Below are 21,431 nucleotides of genomic sequence, written 5' to 3'. Positions count from 1 at the left end.
ATTTCACGTGACCACCAACATCGCCTGTTTATGCGTACAGTAGCCGTCTGCCCAATCCACATGTGTTCCTGTGTTACTGGGGTTCTGTAATGTCAGCAGATCCCCTAATGTGTGTCTGCCACAGTCTCCTGCTCTGTCCACATTCCCACGACTTGTAGTGGGAAGGTGGACAGCGCAGGAGACAGTGCCGGACACACATTGGGGGATCTGCTCACGTAACAGAACACCAGGAACACAGGAACAAGTGTGGAATGCGTGGACGGCAACAGTGAGCAGGAACTGGCAGTGTTGGAGGTCAGGGGAAATACTAGAGACAGAGTGGAGACAGAGGCCAAATCAGACAATGTTTAAATCTGAAGTAGTTACAATTTGGAGGCAGCAGCAGTTTGCCCTACACACAGCAGGGGATCAGCTGACGTTACCGAACCCCACTTTCACATGAACGAGAGTTTTTTTCTGTGTGGACAGCACTTCCGAGCAACAACTGGCATTGTTGGAGCCCAGGGACAATCATGGTGCAGGCCGAGGCCTACTAGGAGCCAGGTGTAAATCGGAGGTATTTTGACTTTGGAGGGAGCAGGATACTTTGCCCTCCACACAGCAGGGGATCAGCAGACATTACCGAACCCCACTTCACATGAACAAGTGTTTTTTTCTGTGTGGACAGCACTTCCGAGCAACAACTGACGATGTTGGAGCCCAGGGATAGTCATTTTGTAGGCTGAGGCCTACTTGGAGGCAGTTTAAGATAAGACGTTGTTTGAATTTGGAGGCAGCAGGAGAGTTTGCCGTACACACAGCAGGGGATCAGCGGACGTTACTGAACCCCACTTTCACATGAACAAGTGTTATTTTCTGTGTGGACAGCACTTCCGAGCACCAACTGGCGTTGTTAGAGCCCAGGAACAATCATGGTGTAGGCCAAGGCCTACTTGGTGGTAGTTTTACATTGTTTGTAGGCTACAACAGACTGTCAACGTGCTCCAATGAGGCATCTGTCTCCACTCTGTTTCCAGGATTTCATGTGACCACCAACACCGCCAGTTTATGCGTACATTAGCCGTCTGCCCAATCCACACGTGTTCCTGTGTTACTGGGGTTCTGTAATGTCAGCAGATCCCCTGATGTGTGTCTGCCACTGTCTCCTGCTCTGTCCACATTCCCACCAATTGTAGTGGGAAGGTGGACAGCACAGGAGACAGTGCCGGACACACATTGGGGGATCTGCTCACGTAACAGAACACCAGGAACACAGGAACAAGTGTGGAATGCGTGGATGGCAACTGTGAGCAGGAACTGGCGGTGTTGGAGGTCAGGGGAAATACTAGAGACAAAGTGGAGACAGAGGCCAAATCAGAGAATGTTTAAATCTGAAATAATTACAATTTCGAGGCAGCAGCAGTTTGCCCTCCACACAGCAGGGGATCAGCTGACATTACTGACCCCCACTTTCACATGAACGAGTGTTTTTTTCTGTGTGGACAGCACTTCCGAGCACCAACTGACGATGTTGGAGCCCAGGGATAGTCATTTTGTAGGCTGAGGCCTACTTGGAGGCAGTTTAAGATAAGACGTTGTTTGAATTTGGAGGCAGCAGGAGAGTTTGCCGTACACACAGCAGGGGATCAGCAGACGTTACCGAACCCAACTTTCACAAGAACAAGTGTTTTTTTCTGTGTGGACAGCACTTCCGAGCACCAACTGACGTTGTTGGAGCCCAGGGACAATCAAGGTGTAGGCCGAGGCCTACTTGGAGCCAGGTGTAAATCTAAGGTTGTTTGACTGTGGAGGGAGCAGGACACTTTGCCATACACACAGCAGGGGATCAGCTGACATTACCGAACCCCACTTACACATGAGCGAGTGTTTTGTCTGTGCGGACAGCACTTCTGAGCACCAACTGGCGGTGTCGGAGCACAGGGAAAATCAGGTAGTAGGCCGAGGCCTACTTGGAGCCAGGTGTAAATCTGAGGTTGTTTGACTGTGGAGGGAGCAGGACACTTTGCCATACACACAGCAGGGGATCAGCTGACGTTACCGAAACCCACTTACACATGAGCGAGTGTTTTGTCTGTGCGGACAGCACTTCTGAGCACCAACTGGCGGTGTCGGAGCACAGGGAAAATCAGGTAGTAGGCCGAGGCCTACTTGATGGCAGTTTTCGATTGTTTCTAGACTACTACTAACTGTCAACGTACTCCAATTAGGCCTCTGTCTTCACTTCGAGTATTTTTCGAGTATTTCCTCTGGCTTCCAACCACGCCAGTTGCTGCTCTGAAATACTGTCTGCACAACCCACACTTGTTCCTGTGTTACTGGGGTTCTGTAACAGCAGCTTCTCCCTAGAGGTGAGTCAGGCAATGTCTCCTGCTCTGTCCACATTTCCACTACAAGTAGTGGGAATGTAGACAAAGCAGGAGACATTGCCGGACTCACCTCTGGAGATGAGCAGATGTTATAGGGCCCAGGTAACACAGGAACAAGTGTGGATTGTGTAGACGGCACTTGAGAGCAGAAACAGGCGGTGTTGTAGGCCGGAGGAAATACTCAAAACAGAGTGGAGACAGAGGGCAAACCAGAGAACATATTAAATCAGAGGTAGTCAGAAGTTGTAGGCAGCAGAAGAGTTTGCCGTACACACAGCAGGGGATCAGCTGACATTACCGAACCCCACTTACACATGAGCGAGTGTTTTGTCTGTGTGGACAGCACTTCTGAGCAACAACGGGCGTTGCTGTAGGCCAGGAAATAAAGTTCAGGTCATAGAAACATGAACACAACAGGAGACCTAGATCCTGTTGCCAGCCAATTATTTATTCTGGAAGAGGACTGGCAAATTCAGGTGAGATCTAGGCCTTGTTCATTTTCAGAAAAGTAAGCCGGTCAACATTATCGGCGGATAGTCGCGTGCGACGGTCTGTTACCACACCACCTGCAGCACTAAAGACACGTTCCGATAATACACTGGCAGCAGGGCAAGCCAGCACCTCCAATGCATACTGGCTAAGCTCTGGCCATGTATCCAGCTTAGAGACCCAATACTTGAACGGGGATGAGCCGTCTGGGAGTACACTAACAGGGCAAGACATGTAGTCTGTCACCATCTGACGGAAATGTTGCCTCCTGCTGACTGGAGCCGTCTGTGATGGTGTAGCCGTTTGTGGCAGTCCCACAAAACTTTTCCACATTTGGGCCATACTAGCCTTGCCTTGTCCTGCGGCACTGCCTCTTCTACCTCTTTGTGCAGAGCTTCCTCCAATGCCTCTACCCACATGGCTGCTTTGAAAAGCACTAGCAGCAACACTTGCGCAGGGAATGGAGAACATGATGGCCTGCACAAGTGTTTCTTGGTACTCCCGCATTTTTCGCTCCCGGTTCAACTGCGGTATGAGGCTTTGTAAGTTGTCCCAGTAGCGAGGATCTAGGAGGGTGTACACCCAATAATCAGCCGTGTGGAGAATGTTGGCGATACGGCGGTCATTTAACAAGCACTGCAGCATGAAATCAACCATGTGCTGCAGACTGCCAACTGGACCGGAAACGCTGTGCCCAGCTTGAGGCAGCATCTCAGCCTGCTCAGCATCACCCCACCCTCGCTGTCCACACTGACTACTAGAGCCTTGTGTACCTCCCTCCTCGTCATCCTCCTCACTAAGTGTCCCCTGCCTGGGCCTTTGTGTGGAAGCACGTTGCGCAGACTTGCCAGAAGCAGATGGCATTTCTGACTCCTCATCCTCGACCTCTTCAAAAACCTCCTCACTTAGTGCTTGTAAGGTTTTTTGAAGCAGACAGATGAGGGGGACAGTCATGCTGATTAGTGCATCATCTGCACTGGCCATCCACGTGGAGTCATCGAAGGCACGCAAAACTTGGCAGATGTCCCTCATAGTGGCCCACTCAGTGGTGGTGAAGTGTGTCCGGCGCACAGTGCGACTTGTTTGCGCCTGATGCAGCTGGTACTCCATTACTGCTGCCTGCTGCTCACACAACCGCTCCAACATATGTAACGTTGAATTCCACCTGGTGGGGAGGTCACATATGATGCGATGTTCTGGCAGGCGGAATCGGCGTTGCAGAGATGCAATGCGTGATCTTGCCATGCTGGAACGCCAAAAGTGAGCACACTCTAGGCGAACCTTGTGCAGCAGTGCATCAAGATCCGGATAGTCCCTCAGAAAGCTCTGCACGACCAAATTGAGCACGTGTGCCAGACATGGTATGTGAGTGAGGTTGCCTAGGCCCAGAGCTGCCACTAGATTTCGGCCATTGTCACTCACTACCAAACCTGGCTGGAGATTCGCTGGCACAAACCACACATCCCTCTCCTGCTTGATGGCATTCCAGAGCTCCTGTGCTGTGTGGCTCCGATTCCCCAAAGAAATTAATTTAAGGACTGCCTGTTGACGTTTGGCCACACCTGTGCTCATATCTGGCCTAACAGGCTCATGCAGTGCTGATTCCGAGGAACTAGATTAGGAGGAGGACTCAATATGTACAGACTGCATTCCTGCAATCCTTGGAGTTGGCAGAATACGTACAGAGCCACTCTCCAGATCTATACCCGGCTTCACAACATTGACCCAATGGGCAGTGAGGGAAAGGTATCGTCCCTGTCCATGGCTACTGGTCCACGCATCGGTGGTCAGGTGGACCTTGCTACTGACGGTGTTTAGTAGCGCATTTTTAATTTTTCCCTCCACATGCTTTTGCAGGGCAGGGACGGCTTGCCTGCTGAAATAAAAGCGGCTGGGCACATTGTATTGTGGAACTGCCAATGACATCAAGTTCCGGAAGGTGTCAGTCTCCACCAGCCTGAATGACAGCATCTCAAGGGCCAGTAGTTTGGCAATGCCGGCATTCAGAGCCAGTGCTCGGGGATGGTTTGCCGAGTATGGCCGCTTTTTCTCCCATGTCTGTCACCGATTGCTGGTGAGTGGCCTGGGAGTGTGCTGATGACTGAGAACGTGGTTCAGTGGGTGGAATTTCACTGGGTCTCTGGACAACAGTGGCAGTGGTTCTTCCATGGCGTTCCAGTGAGGAAGCCGAACCAGCTGTGTGTGAGCTGGAGGAAGAGGCCCCAACATGAGCTGAAGAGGTGGTAGGTGCTGCTGAAGGTTGGCCTACATCTTCAGTGTGTCTGTGTAACTCCACCTCGTGCTTGGTACGCACATTTTCCACATATTTGTGGTATTGAGGTTGCTCACATTTTTCCCTCGTTTAACTTTCTGATGACACAGCTTGCATTTGACAAAGCAAATGTCATCTGCAACTGTGCCAAAAAAAGACCAAGCACTGCAAGTCCTGGGAGCGCCCGTTTTGTGTTTTGGAAGAGGATTGTTCCTCACGGGTGCCAAAGTGGAGGCTACAGGCAACCAATTCTGCCCCTGCCCTCTCCCTCCTCTTTTGGCCGTTCGGGGAATCTCTTCCTCAGAGCTGCTCCCACCACCTTCCTGTGGCTGACGCCATGATGTGTCAAGGACCACATCATCTCCACTCCCCTCTTCAAGCACCGGCTGGTCCTGGGTTGTCTCGCCAGCACCATACGCACCAGAAATTGGCAACTGAGTCTTATCATCATCAGATGAGCACTGAGGTGTGCTGACAATAGGCACTGGCCCACCCGCCTCTTCAGATTCAGAGGGACAAAGCAGTTGGGCATCACTGCATACTCCCTCTTCTTCACGCTCTAGAATGCTGCTTGGCTGGCCACCTCTTTCCAAGCCAACAGATTCTGAGAACAGAAGAAAAGATTGAGATGGCTCCTGTCCAGCGCTCTCAGACTGCCTGGGCAATTTGGCAGGTGGTGAAGAGACAGATGGTTGCTCTTCAGTGCTCTGGCCTTGGGAGGATGTGGAAGTCATTGAAGTGGATGCGTTAGCTGCCATCCATCCGACAACGGCTTCAATTTGTTCATCACGCAGCAGTGGGGTATGGCGAGGTCCTACAAAGCTGCGCATGAAGGACTGTTGCCTGGTAAAAGTGGGGAATGCCGGGTCACTGGTGGCCACAGCAGACACCGAATTCCCACGTCCTCTCCCTGCTGAATCCCCCCGTCCTCTCCCTGCTGAAACTCCACGGCGACAACCACGTGCCTTACTCCCTGCCTTCTTCATCTTGGTAGACTGATAAAGATAGGCAGAAAAGTAAAAAAGGGGTGGCTTAGTGTTCTTATTCCTGAACACCTGCTAACCAGTATAAGAAACACTAGTTTGGCTAAGAGTGTGTGTACTACACTTTAATATGATCTACTGTGGCCTACACAACTGTAAAGTGGAGTGTTTGGTGAACTTTATTTCCTTTTTTTTTTTTGGGGGGGGAAGAAAAGGATGTGACCAAAGTTTGAAAGCTATAGTATCACAAACGTTTTGGAGCGATTACAATGCAGGAAGCTAACCTACAATGCAATTGATGAGGCTCCAAAAAATAGGGTGATACTAGTCTGGATACCAGCAAAAAGGCTCCTCTATCTAATCCTTTATAGTGTTTGCAACCAACCAATGACAATGGATGCGGATGGAAGCACACTAATATAGGAACAAAAATCTGGATAAATTAGCTGCAAAAAAAGGACTATGTATGAGGCAGTGACGCACGCTGAGTGGACTACAGCTAGCGGTGGCTGTAGAACACACTGCAACGTGAGCTGCACTCACACACAGAGAGACCTATCAGACAGCCAAAAACAGTGCAGAGAAATGGGCTATAGCACTGAAAGGCTGCTGAAAGGCTCCGCTGTCCACTCCTTTAGTGTTTGCAACCAACGTATATGGATACGTATGGAAGCACACTATACAGGAGAAAAAAAAAGCAGCAATAAAAGAAAAATGTGTATGAGGCAGAGACACACGCTGGGCAGCCTACAAGCAGACGTGCCTGCAGGACACACTACACAGCGTGGGTCTGCACTCACACAGCCCTTGCAGACAGCTATTAAAACAGCGCTGCTGGGCTAAAAAAATGCTACAGTGGTGGATTATGTAGCCTGGGTAGAGCAATAGATATGTTTGATGATTGCTATTTCTAACTGTCCCTCACAGTCTTCAACAGCAGCCTGTCCATAACTGAATTCACAGCAAAGTGAACCCGAAATGGCGGCTGCTGCAGTTTTTATAGTGCATCATGACATCATTTCAGCAGCCAATCACAGCCATGCCAGTAGTTAACATGCCTACATGCCTAACAGGATGTGCCCACACTTCTGAGGATCCCCATTGGCTGAATCAAATCGAGCGGGCTCCTAGCATTATGGGAACTTCCGATTCCGGTATTCGATATGAAAAAAGTATCGGAACTCCGATACAGCGAATATCGGCCGATACCCGATACTTGCGGTATCGGAATGCTCAACACTACTTGTCAAATATTGAGAAAAACATGCATATGTGTCTTTTTATATAGTGTATGTAAAATTCTGGTTTCAACTGTATCTAACGTGAAACCTTGCGAGAACCTGTCAACAGGTGCTACTGTCTTCATTCTGTGTGCGGCACAGGCTCTGTCCAGCTAGAGCTAATATCTATAATGCCACCCAATCTGGCAGCATAGATGTGTGTGATGTGGCCAATGGGACAGTACCGCACCTTACTTAAGCTACCAGCATACTGCTTGGATTTGGCAGCTTTAGTTTGTTGCTTCCTTGGTCTCTTGTTTAGTTAAGTTCTCATCCTGAATCTCCTGGTGTTTTGCTACTCTTCAGTGCATCAGTTCTGTCCCTAAATTTGACCATATACTGGACTCATATGCAGACAAACAACAAAGAATTCAATGAATAAAATACAAGTTCTGAAGACTGAATATTTTCCAATAAACACACCAAACATTTTGCTGACCTTTTCTTGCTCTGTACCATGCTATGCACAAATCAGACTGCGTGAACATCTTAAAGGTTCATTATGTGAAAATAGTCACATTAAAGGAAGAAATAAAATGGTCCTTATCACATTTGAACTAAATCCTTACCTGAAATAACCAATGATGAATATTGCAATGGCTAAGGAACAAAATGAAATGGAGTATCCCACAGTGTACATGACATAAAGCCGTTCAAAAAACTCTCTCTGTGGAGAAAAAGAGATATTATTTTATTCTATGCAGAATTTTTTTCTTTTTTCTGAGCCATAAATTAGCATTTATACTGTAAATTACTTTTACATTTTATGAATTTGCTAAATAAAAAAATGGAACAAAATTCTGCACTAATCTCATTATTCAGTACTGAAAATGGGCTATACATAACATAACATGTTAAATGTTCTTTGGCAAAGACTTCATGGTGCTACCTAACACATGTATAAATATAGGGCATAACTAAAGAGGCAAAGGTAGCAGTCACACCTGATCCTGATGACTGAGAAATGCACTTTTCTGAGAATGCACTCTGTAATTTGTTACGCACTGAAAAATGGGGGTTATTTGGCTAAAGTTGTGGGGGGGGGCTGGCTCCAGGTTTTCATGTGCCCTGGGCGAAAGAGCGCCCCTTTAACACATACCACAACTCATCATGCTCCGATACGGCAGAGAAATAGCGGTATAGTACAATGAAAAATACTTCACTTTTTACATCTCATGACAAGGCCCATCTATTTCTCCATACAGAATCATTGGTCCCATATAATGTTTGAAACAGTATATGATGAGCTCCACATAATGCTACAGTATATGTTGGTCCCCATGGATGAAGCTCCACTGTCTTATGGGCCCAAATAATGCTCCAAACATAATGGGCCCCATTTCTAATGCTCTAGTGTATAATGGGCCCTGTAAATGCTGCTCCAGTGTCTGATGTCCACCTTTGGAATGTTCCAGTGTATGGTGGGCCCCATCTATCATTCTCCAGAGTATAGTGCTCCCCAAAAATTGCTGTCCCAACATTGAAAACAATCAAATAAGTCTCATCGCTAGGGAATACCTGTACTAGTCTGGACTCCTCGTCGTCCCCATCTTCCATCTCACTGCACAGTATTTCAACCTTGCAAGTGCTGTGATCCTGAGCAAGCAGGGAGGGCCCACTCATTGGCGACGGCACTGGCACAGGGCCTGTGATAGTACGGTGGTGTGTCTGATGGCGGGTGGGCCGAACCTGCACTTTCATCTGCAGCTTCCTCTTTGTCACTATGTAAGATGGAACTGTATATGGGAAGGGTAACCTGAGTTTCATCAGGGTCAGATTCAGGCCATGTAGCGTGCGAGGGGAATGTAGTGGTCTGGGTCAATGTACCAGCAGATTCATCGAGCAGTGGCTGGGCATCAGTGCACTTGTGTCGCCCCCAGGAGTACGGTCGCCACAGTGGCATTACCTTCTTCCTAGGGAGTGTGATGTCATGCTTGGGAGCAATGAACGATCTCTCTAGCAGGTTAACTGATTGGGCGGCGTTATTCCCACGAGTCATGACCCTCCAAACAGCGTTCCTGAAGGCAAAGTGTTTGTTTTACGTGGGCAGTATGGTTGCAAAGCTGAACCTTAAAGGAATGTCCAGAAGGGCACCACCAGGAGTGGAGCCTACGGTTAAATTCGACTCCACCTGGGAAACCTCAACCATGCCAGCTACAGAACAGATGCACACATTGCAAGCTTAATTCCGTTAACGAACGAGACTCCGTCATGCCCCGCGGTCCGAGTCCGGCTTACTAGAGGGACACGTGAGGCTCTGGCACATGAGATTGGCCAATAACTGGTGTGTCATGCCCTTACATGTCCGTGGCTGCATGTGCGCTACACTGAAAAGGCCAGCGTTTGTCGCTTACAGGTGCAGATAACCCGCTGAACAACGTTAGTGATGGGGATCACTGATTACAATTATTACCCGCGAACAATGATTTCCCAGTAAGTGCAGGTCAACCGCAGTTCCGGAATTAGGCCTAACCGTCATTCCTGAAAAAATGAAATACTTACGTATGCAAACCACAGGTGCTGTAGCTTGCTTAACAGCTCGCCAGCCGTTCTCACGCCCAGTATGGATTACATGTGATTGCACAAAGGTGAGAAAGGGTACCGTATCCCCAGATAACATGTATGGATAGTGTACACATTCAAAATATATGTCTATACATCAGGAGACAGGCTCAGACGGTGTTAGGCCCAGTATGGATTGCACGTGATTGCACAAAGGTGAGAAAGGGTACCGTATCCCCAGATAACATGTATGGATAGCGTACACATTCAAAATATATGTCTATACATCAGGAGGCAGGCTCAAACGGTGTCAGGCACAGTATGGATTTGACGGCCCAGACTACACAGCGGAGGAGCAGGGAGAGGTAAAGATTGCAAATGCTGGGGCCCTGCCCAAGCAAGGGGGGCCCACTCGTGGGTGTCGGTACTGGCACTGGGCCCCTCATAGTACGGCGGTGTGTCTGACGGTGGGTGTGCACCACCACCGTCAGAGACACTTGATTGCACTATGAGGGACCCTGTGCCAGTGCCCGCGCCCAAGAGTCAGCCTACCCACCTGTCCAGGGCAATGGCACTCGCACGGTGTCGTGCGCTAGGTGGTGACCCCGGCCATGGGGGGGAGGCAGCACAGTTAGGGAGTTTTAGAAAGTGGCATATGTTGATGTTGGACATTCAGCTGATGCAAAAGGTGAAATAGGTCAAGTCCCAGGAAGAGGTGGACCAAAGCAAGCCATTTTTCTGTCACCCTATGTGTCATCAGGGGAAGGTGGGACAAAATGCTTGGAAACCCATGCATGGTTCATTTTAATGAAGGTTAGATCATCCACATTTTGGGTTGACAGACGGGTCCTTTTTTCTGTCAGGATTGATCCAGCTGCACTGAAGACTCTTTCCGATAGCACACTTGCAGCTGGGCAAGCGAGCTCCTGTAAGGCATATTGTGCCAATTCAGGCCAGGTGTCCAGTTTAGCGGCCCAATAGTCAAAGGGGAATGACCTGTGTGGGAGAACATCAATATGGGAGGAAAAGTAGTTTGTAACCATAGTTGACAACTGCTGTCTCCTGTCACTTTCCATCGATGCAGTATTACCAGTTGTGTGAGCGGTACTTGAAAAATCAGTCCACAACATTGTCATGAAACCCCTGTCTCCAACGCCACTTCTGCTGTGTGCACCACGAACACCTCTGCCAAGCTGCCCCCGGCCCGTACGGCTCGTGTGAGAACCATCACGGCTGCTGTGTGCTGGGAATGCCTCAAGCAACCGATTTACCAGAGTTGCTTGTTTATTAGCCAATATTAGGTCAAGGTTCTCCTGTGGCATGATGTTTTGTAATTTGCCTTTATAGCGTGGATCCAGGATGGTGGCCAACCAGTAGTCGTCATCGTTCATCATTTTGGCAATGCGGGGGTCCCTTTTTAGGATCTGCAAGGCATAATCTGACATGTGGGCCAATGTTCCCGGTGTCAATGATGCACTGCGAGTGCTGGTTGGAGGAGCACTTTCTGGCAAATCCACATCCCTCCAGTCACACACAAACCCTGTACCAGACCTTGCCACGCCAACATTTTCACTTGCCCCACGAGATGCATCCTCCTCCCCTAAGTAATCATCCCCATCATCTTCCTAATCCTCTTCTTCCTCCACCTCGTCCAGGAGAGGTCCCTGAGCAGACAATGGCTGAATGACATCAAGGAATCCCTCCTCCTCATCAACATTGGCTGCAGAAGCCTGCTCCTTAAGGTGCGTCAAAGTTTGCATGAGCAGACGCATAAGTGGGATGCTCATGCTTAGGATGGCGTCGTCTGCGCTTACCAGCCGTGTGCATTCCTCAAAACACTGAAGGACTTTACAGAGGTCTTTCAGCTTCGACCACTGCACACCTGTCAACTCCATGTCTGCTCTCAAAGTGCCTGGCCGTGTATCCTCCCACAAATGCATTATGGCCTGCCTCTGCTCGCACAGCCGCTCCACCATGTGCAGGGTGGAGTTCCACCTTGTTGCAATGTCGATAATGAGGCGGTGGTTGGGAAGGTGGAGCAATCGCTGCAGCTTCTACATACGAACGGAGTGTACAGGCGACCGGCGGATGTGCGCGCACAGTCTTCGCACCTTCTGGAGCAGGGCTGTTAACTCCGGATAATTTTTGAGGAAGCACTGCACCACCAGGTTCAAGGTGTGAGCCAAGCAAGGTATGTGGCTGAGTTTTGAAAGGGCTATGGCTGCCACAAAATTACGGCCGTTATCACTAACTACCTTGCCTGCCTCAAGATGTACACTGCCCAGCCATGACTCAGTTTGTCGCTGAAAGTACTCGGCCAGCACCTCGGCGGTGTGTCTGTCGCCCAAACACATCATCTGCAACACAGCCTGCTGATGCTTTCCACTAGCTGCTCGATAGGGGGACACATCGTGTGCAACAGTGGCAGCTGCAGATGGAGTGCTCGTACTACTGCGCTCTGTGGACGAGCTTTCGCTTCTGGAGGAGGAGGAGGAGGAGGGTCGAACGCCTACAGCCAACTGTTTCCTATACCGTGGGCTAGGCAGCACTGTCCCACCACCGCTGTCCCCTGTGGACCCTGCATCCACCACATTAACCCAGTGCGCAGTGATGGACACGTAACGGCCCTGGCCATGCCGACTGGACCATGCATCAGTTGTGAGGTGCACCTTTCCGCTCACTGACTGCTTGAGTGCATGGACAATGCGGTCTTTCACATGATGGTGGAGGGCTGGGATGGCTTTGCGAGAGAAGAAGTGGCGACTGGGTAGGTCATAGCATGGTACTGCATAGGCCATGAGTTCGCGGAAAGCTGCACTTTCCACCAACCGAAAGGGCATCATCTCAAACGAGATTAGTTTGGCAATGTGGGCGTTCAAACCCAGTGTACGCGGATGAGAGACTGAGTACTTTCTTGACCTACTCATAGTGTCTGGGAGGGTGAGCTGGACTTGAGAGCTGCATATGGTGGAAGTAGCGGTGGACAGGGCGGACTGAGAGAGGGTTGATGATGGTGATGGAGTTGTTGTTCTTTCTGATGGCCTAGAATCAGTCTTTCGTTGATATAACAGTGGGATTCCCTGACTGCTGTGGCATTGCAACGACACCTCAACATTTGCTGTTGTGCTAACCGGTGGGCTTACAGTGGGGGAAACAATGTAGCGTTGCTGACTACCTTCGTTGTGATCAGTTGCACATGTGGCACTTGAGGTTTGGTGTTGTGTCCACCCTTGCAAGTGCATGCTGGTTAAATGTCTAAGCATGCAACTGGTATTCAAATTTTTCAGATTTTTCCCTCGGCTAAAGGTCTTTGCGCACTTCTTACAGATAACCTTGGCCTGATCATGAGGATTTTGTTCAAAAAAGTGCCACACTGCACTCTTCCTACTTTGGCAGACATTTTGCGGCCTAGCACGCTGTGATCTTTTGACCCTCTGGACAAGCTGTCCAGCAACTCTTTTGATGTTTGGAACCTGTCTTTGGAGTGCTCCGGGCCTGCCAGATAACAGCTGTTGCGATGTCGATGTCTGCTGTGGATGCTCCTCATCTAAGCTATTGGAAGCAGCACCCTCTTCCCCCAATGGATGCCAATCTGGGTCAACAACTGGGTCATCCATCACCTCCTCTTCTATGTCATGTGCACCTTCCTCTGTGTCACCGTGTATGGTGGTATAGTGTGCGCGAAGGGGCACCTGAGTCTCATCAGGGTCAGAATCTGGCTCTGTACACTGCGAGGACAATGTAGTGCTCTGAGTGAATGTACCAGCAGAATCATCCATCAGCGGCTGTGCATCAGTGCACTCCATGTCAGATTCATCTTGGCCTGGGTAATTCACCATTTCACTTGATAATCCAGGCATGGTATGTGAAAACAGCTCCATGGAGTAATCAGTAGTATGGCCTGCATCATCCTTCAATCTTGGTTGGGGTGAAGGACACAAGGAAAGGTGTGGTTCATGAACATGAGCCTCCAATGACGACTCAGTGCTTTTACTTTTTACAACTGAAGAAGAGGAGGCGATAGAGCTGGAGGCTGAGTCAGCAATGTAAGACAAAACTTTTTCCTGATGCTCTGGCTTTAAAAGCGGTTTGCCAACTCCTAGAAAACTAAGCGTTCGAGGCCTTATGTAGCCAGACGATGACGCAGGCTCAACACCTCCTGCATTCGGTCCTATTTTGCTCTTGCCACTACCATCAGATCCACCACCAACACCATCATTACCAGCTGCCAACCCCCGCCCGATTCCACGGCCTCTTCCACCAGCCTTCCTCATTTTTGGTAGAAATGTAGACAAAATCCAACAAACTATATAGTAATGTAAAACAAGGTACAAGGTGTCTATAGGACAGGGGAGATTATGAATTTCTGCAGACACTTGTGGACACTGGACACTTATGGATTGTGTGAGGCCCACTGAGTATCTGAGCGCTCTGTCACAGGCTCGATGGCAGAGCTGTGACCAAAGTGACTAGAGGATAAGGGAGATTTTTAATTTCTGCACACACTTGTGGACACTGGACACTTATGGATTGTGTGAGGCCCACTGAGTATCTGAGCGCTCTGTCACAGGCTCGATGGCAGAGCTGTGACCAAAGTGACTAGAGGATAAGGGAGATTTTTAATTTCTGCACACACGTGTGGACACTTGACACTTATGGATTGTGTGAGGCCCACTGAGTATCTGAGCGCTCTGTCACAGGCTCGATGGCAGAGCTGTGACCAAAGTGACTAGAGGATAAGGGAGATTTTTAATTTCTGCACACACTTGTGGACACTGGACACTTATGGATTGTGTGAGGCCCACTGAGTATCTGAGCGCTCTGTCACAGGCTCGATGGCAGAGCTGTGACCAAAGTGACTAGAGGATAAGGGAGATTTTTAATTTCTGCACACACTTGTGGACACTGGACACTTATGGATTGTGTGAGGCCCACTGAGTATCTGAGCGCTCTGTCACAGGCTCGATGGCAGAGCTGTGACCAAAGTGACTAGAGGATAAGGGAGATTTTTAATTTCTGCACACACTTGTGGACACTGGACACTTATGGATTGTGTGAGGCCCACTGAGTATCTGAGCGCTCTGTCACAGGCTCGATGGCAGAGCTGTGACCAAAGTGACTAGAGGATAATTTTTAATTTCTGCACACACTTGTGGACACTGGACACTTATGGATTGTGTGAGGCCCACTGAATATCTGAGCGCTATGTCACAGGCAGAAATTGGCTAGTGTATCACAAACTACAAGGTGTATGTAGAATTGGGCAGAATTGGAATCTCCCTAGAGTGCAGGTCTGTAAGAACGGAACATGTCCTCGACTTATTCTCACAGAGTGACTCACTGATAGCTTCACTGTGGCTGTGATAACAGCCGTTACACGGTACTGTGTGAGGAGCGTACACCGCTGTATGGTGTGAAAAAATGCACGCTCAGTACCTCAGCAGGACAAAAAAAAAAAATTGTGATTGCTTTTAAAAAAGCAGTTTGCGGAGCAGTGGGTAAACAGCAATGCAGGAATGTCAGGAAGCCTTAGAAGGCAGCCCAACAACCAACACCACTGATACACCACTATATAGCCTCCCCTTGCACTGCACAGTGACTGGTGTGTTGTACAGGCAAAATCGCTAGCAGCAGAAGCAGTTTTTTTTCTTCTTCTCAGCAGGACAAAAAAAAAAATTGGGATTGCTTTTAAAAAAGCAGTTTGCGGAGCAGTGGGTAAACAGCAATGCAGGAATGTCAGGAAGCCTTAGAAGGCAGCCCAACAACCAACACCACTGATACACCACTATATAGCCTCCCCTTGCACTGCACAGTGACTGGTGTGTTGTACAGGCAAAATCGCTAGCAGCAGAAGCAGTTTTTGGTGTCTTCTTCCCTGCCTAACGCTCTCCCTACAAAATCAGCAGCAGCAGCAGCTCTCTCTATTCTGAGATCAGCATGAGTAACATGGCGGTCGGCGTGCACGCCCTTTTATACCCCCTGTGACGCCCACCAAAGCAAGCCAATCACTTGCATGCCCTTCTGAAAGATGGTGGTGACCCGTGCCTATGTCATCACGTTGCCCACAGTGTCCGTGGATCCTGATTGGCTGAAAAAGAGCGCAAAACAAACTTTTGAAACGCGACTTTGGCGCGTAAGTCGCCGACCTCGTGGCCGACCTCATCCTAGGGTCGGGTTTCGTTTCATGAAACCCGACTTTGCCAAAAGTCGGCGACTTTTGAATTTTTTCGACCCGTTTCGCTCAACTCTACTTATTGCTATATAACCTTTTTAAAATAATTGAACCATGTTTTCAGATCCTCTCTGAGACTCTGACTACTTTCTGACATCTTTTGCTCACTCTATCTCCTCCAGGGCTGGACTGGGCCAAAAAAGCAGCCTTGCCACACAAACTCCACCAGACCACAAACTATAATACTACTCACCCGATCAGTAAATTTTGCTTTACTTTGTGGTGCCCCTCACTCTCCTAAAAGGAGATACAGTATTTAAAGAACCACATGTGATTGCCGCCACAGTGCGTATGATCGACCACAGCTGCATTTACAAGGTGCTCTACGGAGCGCAGTTTTTCAGGATCATAGGGGTCCCAGCAGTCAGATTTCCAGCAATTGGAAAGTTATCCCCTATCCAGAAGGAGAGTGGATTACTTGGGATAATCCATTTAACCCCTTAGTGATGGGGCCAATTTTTTAAATTCTGACCAATGTCACTTTATGTGGTGATAACTCTGGAACACTTCAACAAATCCCATTGATTTTGAGAATGTTTTTTCGTGACACATTATAATTTATGATGATGGTAAATTTAGATTGATATGTTTTGTGTTTATTTATAAAAAATATCAGAAACTTGACAAAAATGTAAAAAAAATGCAATTTTCAAACTTTGAATGATTATCCCTTTAATCCAGATAGTCATATCGGCTTTACATCAGCAACATTTTTAAAGTGCTATCTTATTTTTTAAGCCTTTTGGAAGGTTTAAAAATGTAGCAATAATTTTTCATCTTTTCAAGGAAATTTTTAAAATTTATATTTTTGAGGGACCTATCCAGGTTTGAAGTGACTTTGGGGGTCCTATATATTGCAATACCTCAATCGTGATACCATTTTAAAGACAGCGCCCCCAGACATATTAAAAACTTCTGTCAAATAGTTTATTGACCCTTCAGGTGATTTTCAGGAATTAATGCAACGTGGTATAGCCGGAATGAAAAGTGTTTATTTACCACCTAAATGTCGTTAACTTCTTAACTGGCCGCTGTAGACGGGAGACTCTAAAGGGCCTGTCACACGAAGAGATATCGCTAGCAATATCGCTATAACTAGTGACGTTATAGCGATATTGCTAGCGATATCTCTGTGTCTGATACTTACCTACGACCGGCTCCCCCGCTGGTTATCGCTGATCGCGCGAGAATGTTCAGGACTGTTTCTCGTCGTCAGCTTCCTGCGGCGCTTCCTGCTGTGAGAACGAGTGACGCGTGGAGCCGGGCGGGAGGACGCAGGATCGCCTGGTGTGACAGGTAAGTAGCGATCCCCGTCCCCAGCGATGTCGCTAGTGAGATCTGCCTGTGTGGCAGCTCACTAGCGACCACTTAGCAATGTACCAGCGATCCTGACCGCGTCATATCGCTGGTCGGGATCGCTGGTACATCGCTAAGTGTGACAGTACCTTAAGGCCGCTATTTGGCCATGAACTGCTATGGCAAACATCAGGCCCACACAATCATGATCTCGGGATGTCAAATAGATTAAGGCAGAAGCCCCCAAAAGCTATTAACCATTTATTTGATATAGTCACTTTTGACAGCAGCAACTAGGGGGTAAAACAGATATGGATGGTGCCAACACTAATCGTTTGTGATACAGAAAGTTGTCAGCTAGAGTGGACAGCCGACAGCTGCTGGATTGTCACCTGTATGGGGATGATAGTCTCTTATACTGTATATCAGGTCAGTAGAAAGATGTATTGACAGTCATTAAGGGGTTTTAAACAGCTTTTCCAAAATTTTATTTTTATTTGGCCATAGTAATATTGAAAATACTAAGCTAATATTGACCCATCCAAAGTCACCTCTTTGACAACAACACAGGAGAAGTGGTACTGTGCAGTGCATACAGGGCCGGCTCCAGGTTTTTGTGGGCCCCGAGTGAAAGTCTCAGTGGCCCTTTTAACACATACCACAATTAATTATACACAGATACATTAGATAAATATAATTATAGCACAAATACAAAGATTTCACTTCTTACATTACATGATTGATACTATTGTACATTCTACAATAGGTCATAAATCAGACAGTACACTCCTCCCTATACTATTATGGCCACCACATAGTCCTCCATACAGCATTACGGGCACAACATAGTGCTCCAAACAGAACAACATGTCCCATACAATATATATATTGCTTCATACAGTATTATGTGTACCACTAGGGATGAGCGAGTAGTGAAGTATTCAGACTCACTACGGGTACCTCCTAATGCCCGGGTACTTGTAATGAGTAGCGAGTCTAATGTAAGTTTATGGGGAATGCGAGTAATGGGCAGGGACTGTGCTGAATATTTCAAGGCAAGTAGTGAAATACTCACCAGGATTCGAGTACCGTATTACTCGCAAGTACCAAATCCTAACAAGTATACTCGCTCTTCCCTAGGTACCACGTTAGGGGTTGGGTTCCTGCTCCTGCATGGGAGGAAGCCCAAGCCTTGCCTTCTGCGGTCTCCCATTCTGTTATGGCCACAAAGGAGTCTGCTTAGCAAAGGCATCGATCCCAGTGTCTTGCTCAAGCTAGCGCTGTCAGGTTGGTTGCTGCTGATACCTCTGGGTCAGCTTAGCAATCCGCACTAGCCAGCAGCAAGCAGCTCCGGAGTTTAAGTCCTTTTTGCAGCCTACTGAGCATACCCTCTCATTGGAGGTCAGAGGTCATGTGCTCAGGTCCTCAAACAGCTCGGATTGGACCATCAGGAAGGTAACGGAAGGACGCTGCTATAAAAGGTTAGCCTGGCCGCTCGGCTATGCGCTAGTATAGACTCTATTTGCTTTTTGTGTGTGTGATAATGGATGCTTGAGATTGGTGACTGACTCATTATGACTCCCCACCCTCTGGTTGTGCTTGTTCGTAGGGTTTAGAGTCAGCGCCACTAGAGGCATGGTCTTGCCCCACTGAAGATACCTAGTCGCAGCACCTCACGTAGCGCCATACGGTGCCATTTTGTTCAAGGCACCTTTGTACCGAGTTAAGTAACTGCATCCACCAGTGCGGTCCCGTGCGCAAGTCTATCGCTATCCTCCCTAGTCCAGGTGGTTAGTGGCGTCCGCCAGAGTGGTGCTGTGCGCACGTAGTGCTCTTTATTTGTTTGTCTCTTCCTGGCACCGCAGTTGCAGTGTCGAGCACTAGTGTGTCTAGAGGGACTCTAACCCAGTGTCTCCAGGGCAGAGTCCTGTGACTGTACACTAGCGCTCACATTGTCTAGCTCTGTGAGCATAAACAGGCTACGGCATTTATATTTGGTGGTCATGCAGCTCTGTGAGGTAAGAGTTTGCCTCTGTACACACTGGATGAAGTTAACCCCATGAATTCCTCCATTATGCAGCCATATAACATCCACCAATACCGAGCAGCAGTTCACATCTCTGCACAGTGGACTCCGGGCTGCGAACGCACCTAAGTACTATCTTTATTATTTGGTGCTTTACACCAGCCGTTAACAGTATATTAGCGCCAGGGTCTGGCTAGTAATGGCAGACGAACAGCGACTGCAGCGGGACTTCCAGCATCTGGAGGGCAGGTTGGCGGCTCTTGAATGCTCAACCTCAGCTGTGGATGTTACCGCGGTCGCTGTTCAGGCAGCCACGGAGGCTGCATCCCGTGTGTCATTTGCCATCCCTGTCCCGACTTTGTCCCGCCTCCCATTGCCCGAGAAGTTCTCGGGCAATAGTGCTTCTTGTAGGGGTTTCAGGATCCAGTGTACTATACAACTGGAACTGCTGGCTGCACGATTCCCCTCCGAGCGGGCTAAAGTGGGATTTGTTATTTTCCTCTTGTCAGGCAGGGCTTTGGAGTGGGCCACACCACTGCGGGAGCGTGGTGATCATGTGGTGCAGACTGCCTCGCAGTTCTTGGGCACTCTGAAGCAGGTCTTCTTGGGACCGCGAGTCATCCATGATACCATGCTCCCGCTGCTGGCATTGTCACAGGGCTCATCTTTGGTCAGCCATTATGTCATCCAGTTCCAGACGCTGGCTTCAGAACTGTAGTGGTCAGACAAGACCCCGTTGTGGTGTTCTGGAGAGGTATGGCTGACCATGCAAAGGACGCCCTGGCCACCAGGGAGATTCCCGCTACACTGGAGGAGCTTATCACCATCTCCAACTGCATAGACTTTTGTTTCTCGGAGTGAAGGCTGGAGCGGTTCCAGTGTAGGCAGAGGTTTAGGTTGACACCCAGTTCTGTTAAACCTCCGGAACCTCCCGATCAGGCGTCCAAGCCCCAAGAGGCCAAGGGGGATTCTCGCGTGTGATCCAGGTCCCGGACCGCACGAGCACCCGTGGTCTGTCATGTTTGCCGGCAGCCTGGCCACTCTGCCAACAGGTGCCCATGGCGGTCAGGAAAATGCTTACGTCTAGTGGTTGTAGGAGGAGGCTCACTAGAATCAACGGCGTTCTCCTCCAAGCTATCCTTTAAGGGGATGAAAAGAAGATGGCATTTAATACCAGGGATGGCCATTATGAGGTAAAAAAAGAAAATTTTTTTTCAGCTCACCCCAAAGAAGACAGCTATAAGTCCGATCGGTGCACGGAATGTGGAAACAGGATCCCTCTGCAGCAAAGCGTAATATGGAAAAAATTCCAGCATCCAGATCAGTAATTAGTTAAAAAAAAATTTTTTATTCCTTTATTCCAAAATTTAAAAAAATCATAAGATTCTCCATCATGATAAGAGACGCATCAGGACGTGTAGTTGGACGCGTTTCGGACAAAAAAACAGTCCTTATTCTAAGACAACACATAATACATCTGAACACATGCTTTTAAAAGGAAACATAGGAAGTCAAGGAACAATCAAGACTAAACATAGCCAGCTGATTAATGGGAGGTAGTAAGTCACAATCACACTTACAAAACACTCAAAATCTCACTCCTAATGTTCATACCCGTTGGAACACTGCTTTGTAACAATAACATCCATTTTGCCTCTCGGCGTAATAATAAATCATTTAAATTTCCACCTACCCTCTTTGTCTGCACCTTCTGGCCATTATGAGTATCTGATCATGCCCTTTGGGCTCTGTAATGCTCCGGCCATCTTCCAGGTGTCACAATCCATTTTCAGATCTGTGGCAGTCTGGACTCTCTTATATGAACCTTTTTCCTTTCTGGCCTCGGGGGTTAATATGGAGTTTTGCCCCCGTGGCCGCTGGTGTTACTACATGTTTAATTAGTCAGCAGGTGGTGACCTCCCCCCTCCTTCCTATAAAAGGTCATCAGCTGCTGCTGCTCCCTGTTGGTAATACTGGTCATTCAC

General features: G+C 48.4%; 1 protein-coding gene across 2 annotated transcripts in view; it reads right to left on the bottom strand.

The window, feature by feature from the left end:
- Positions 1-21,431, bottom strand: part of PTH2R (parathyroid hormone 2 receptor) — a 2,104,896-nt gene that overhangs the window by 1,195,638 nt on the left and 887,827 nt on the right. For both annotated transcript variants that reach the window (XM_073558211.1, XM_073558212.1), the window contains one exon: positions 7,960-8,057. In XM_073558211.1, coding sequence (XP_073414312.1) covers positions 7,960-8,057 — 98 coding nt within the window. The remainder of the gene's footprint in view (positions 1-7,959; positions 8,058-21,431) is intronic.

This window comes from Dendrobates tinctorius, unplaced genomic scaffold, assembly GCF_039654945.1.
Source record: "Dendrobates tinctorius isolate UK_male_01 unplaced genomic scaffold, ASM3965494v1 ptg000254l, whole genome shotgun sequence".
NCBI classification, from domain to species: Eukaryota; Metazoa; Chordata; class Amphibia; order Anura; family Dendrobatidae; genus Dendrobates; species Dendrobates tinctorius.
Note: the sequence above shows the minus strand (reverse complement) of the source record. Positions and strands in the feature narration are given on the sequence as shown.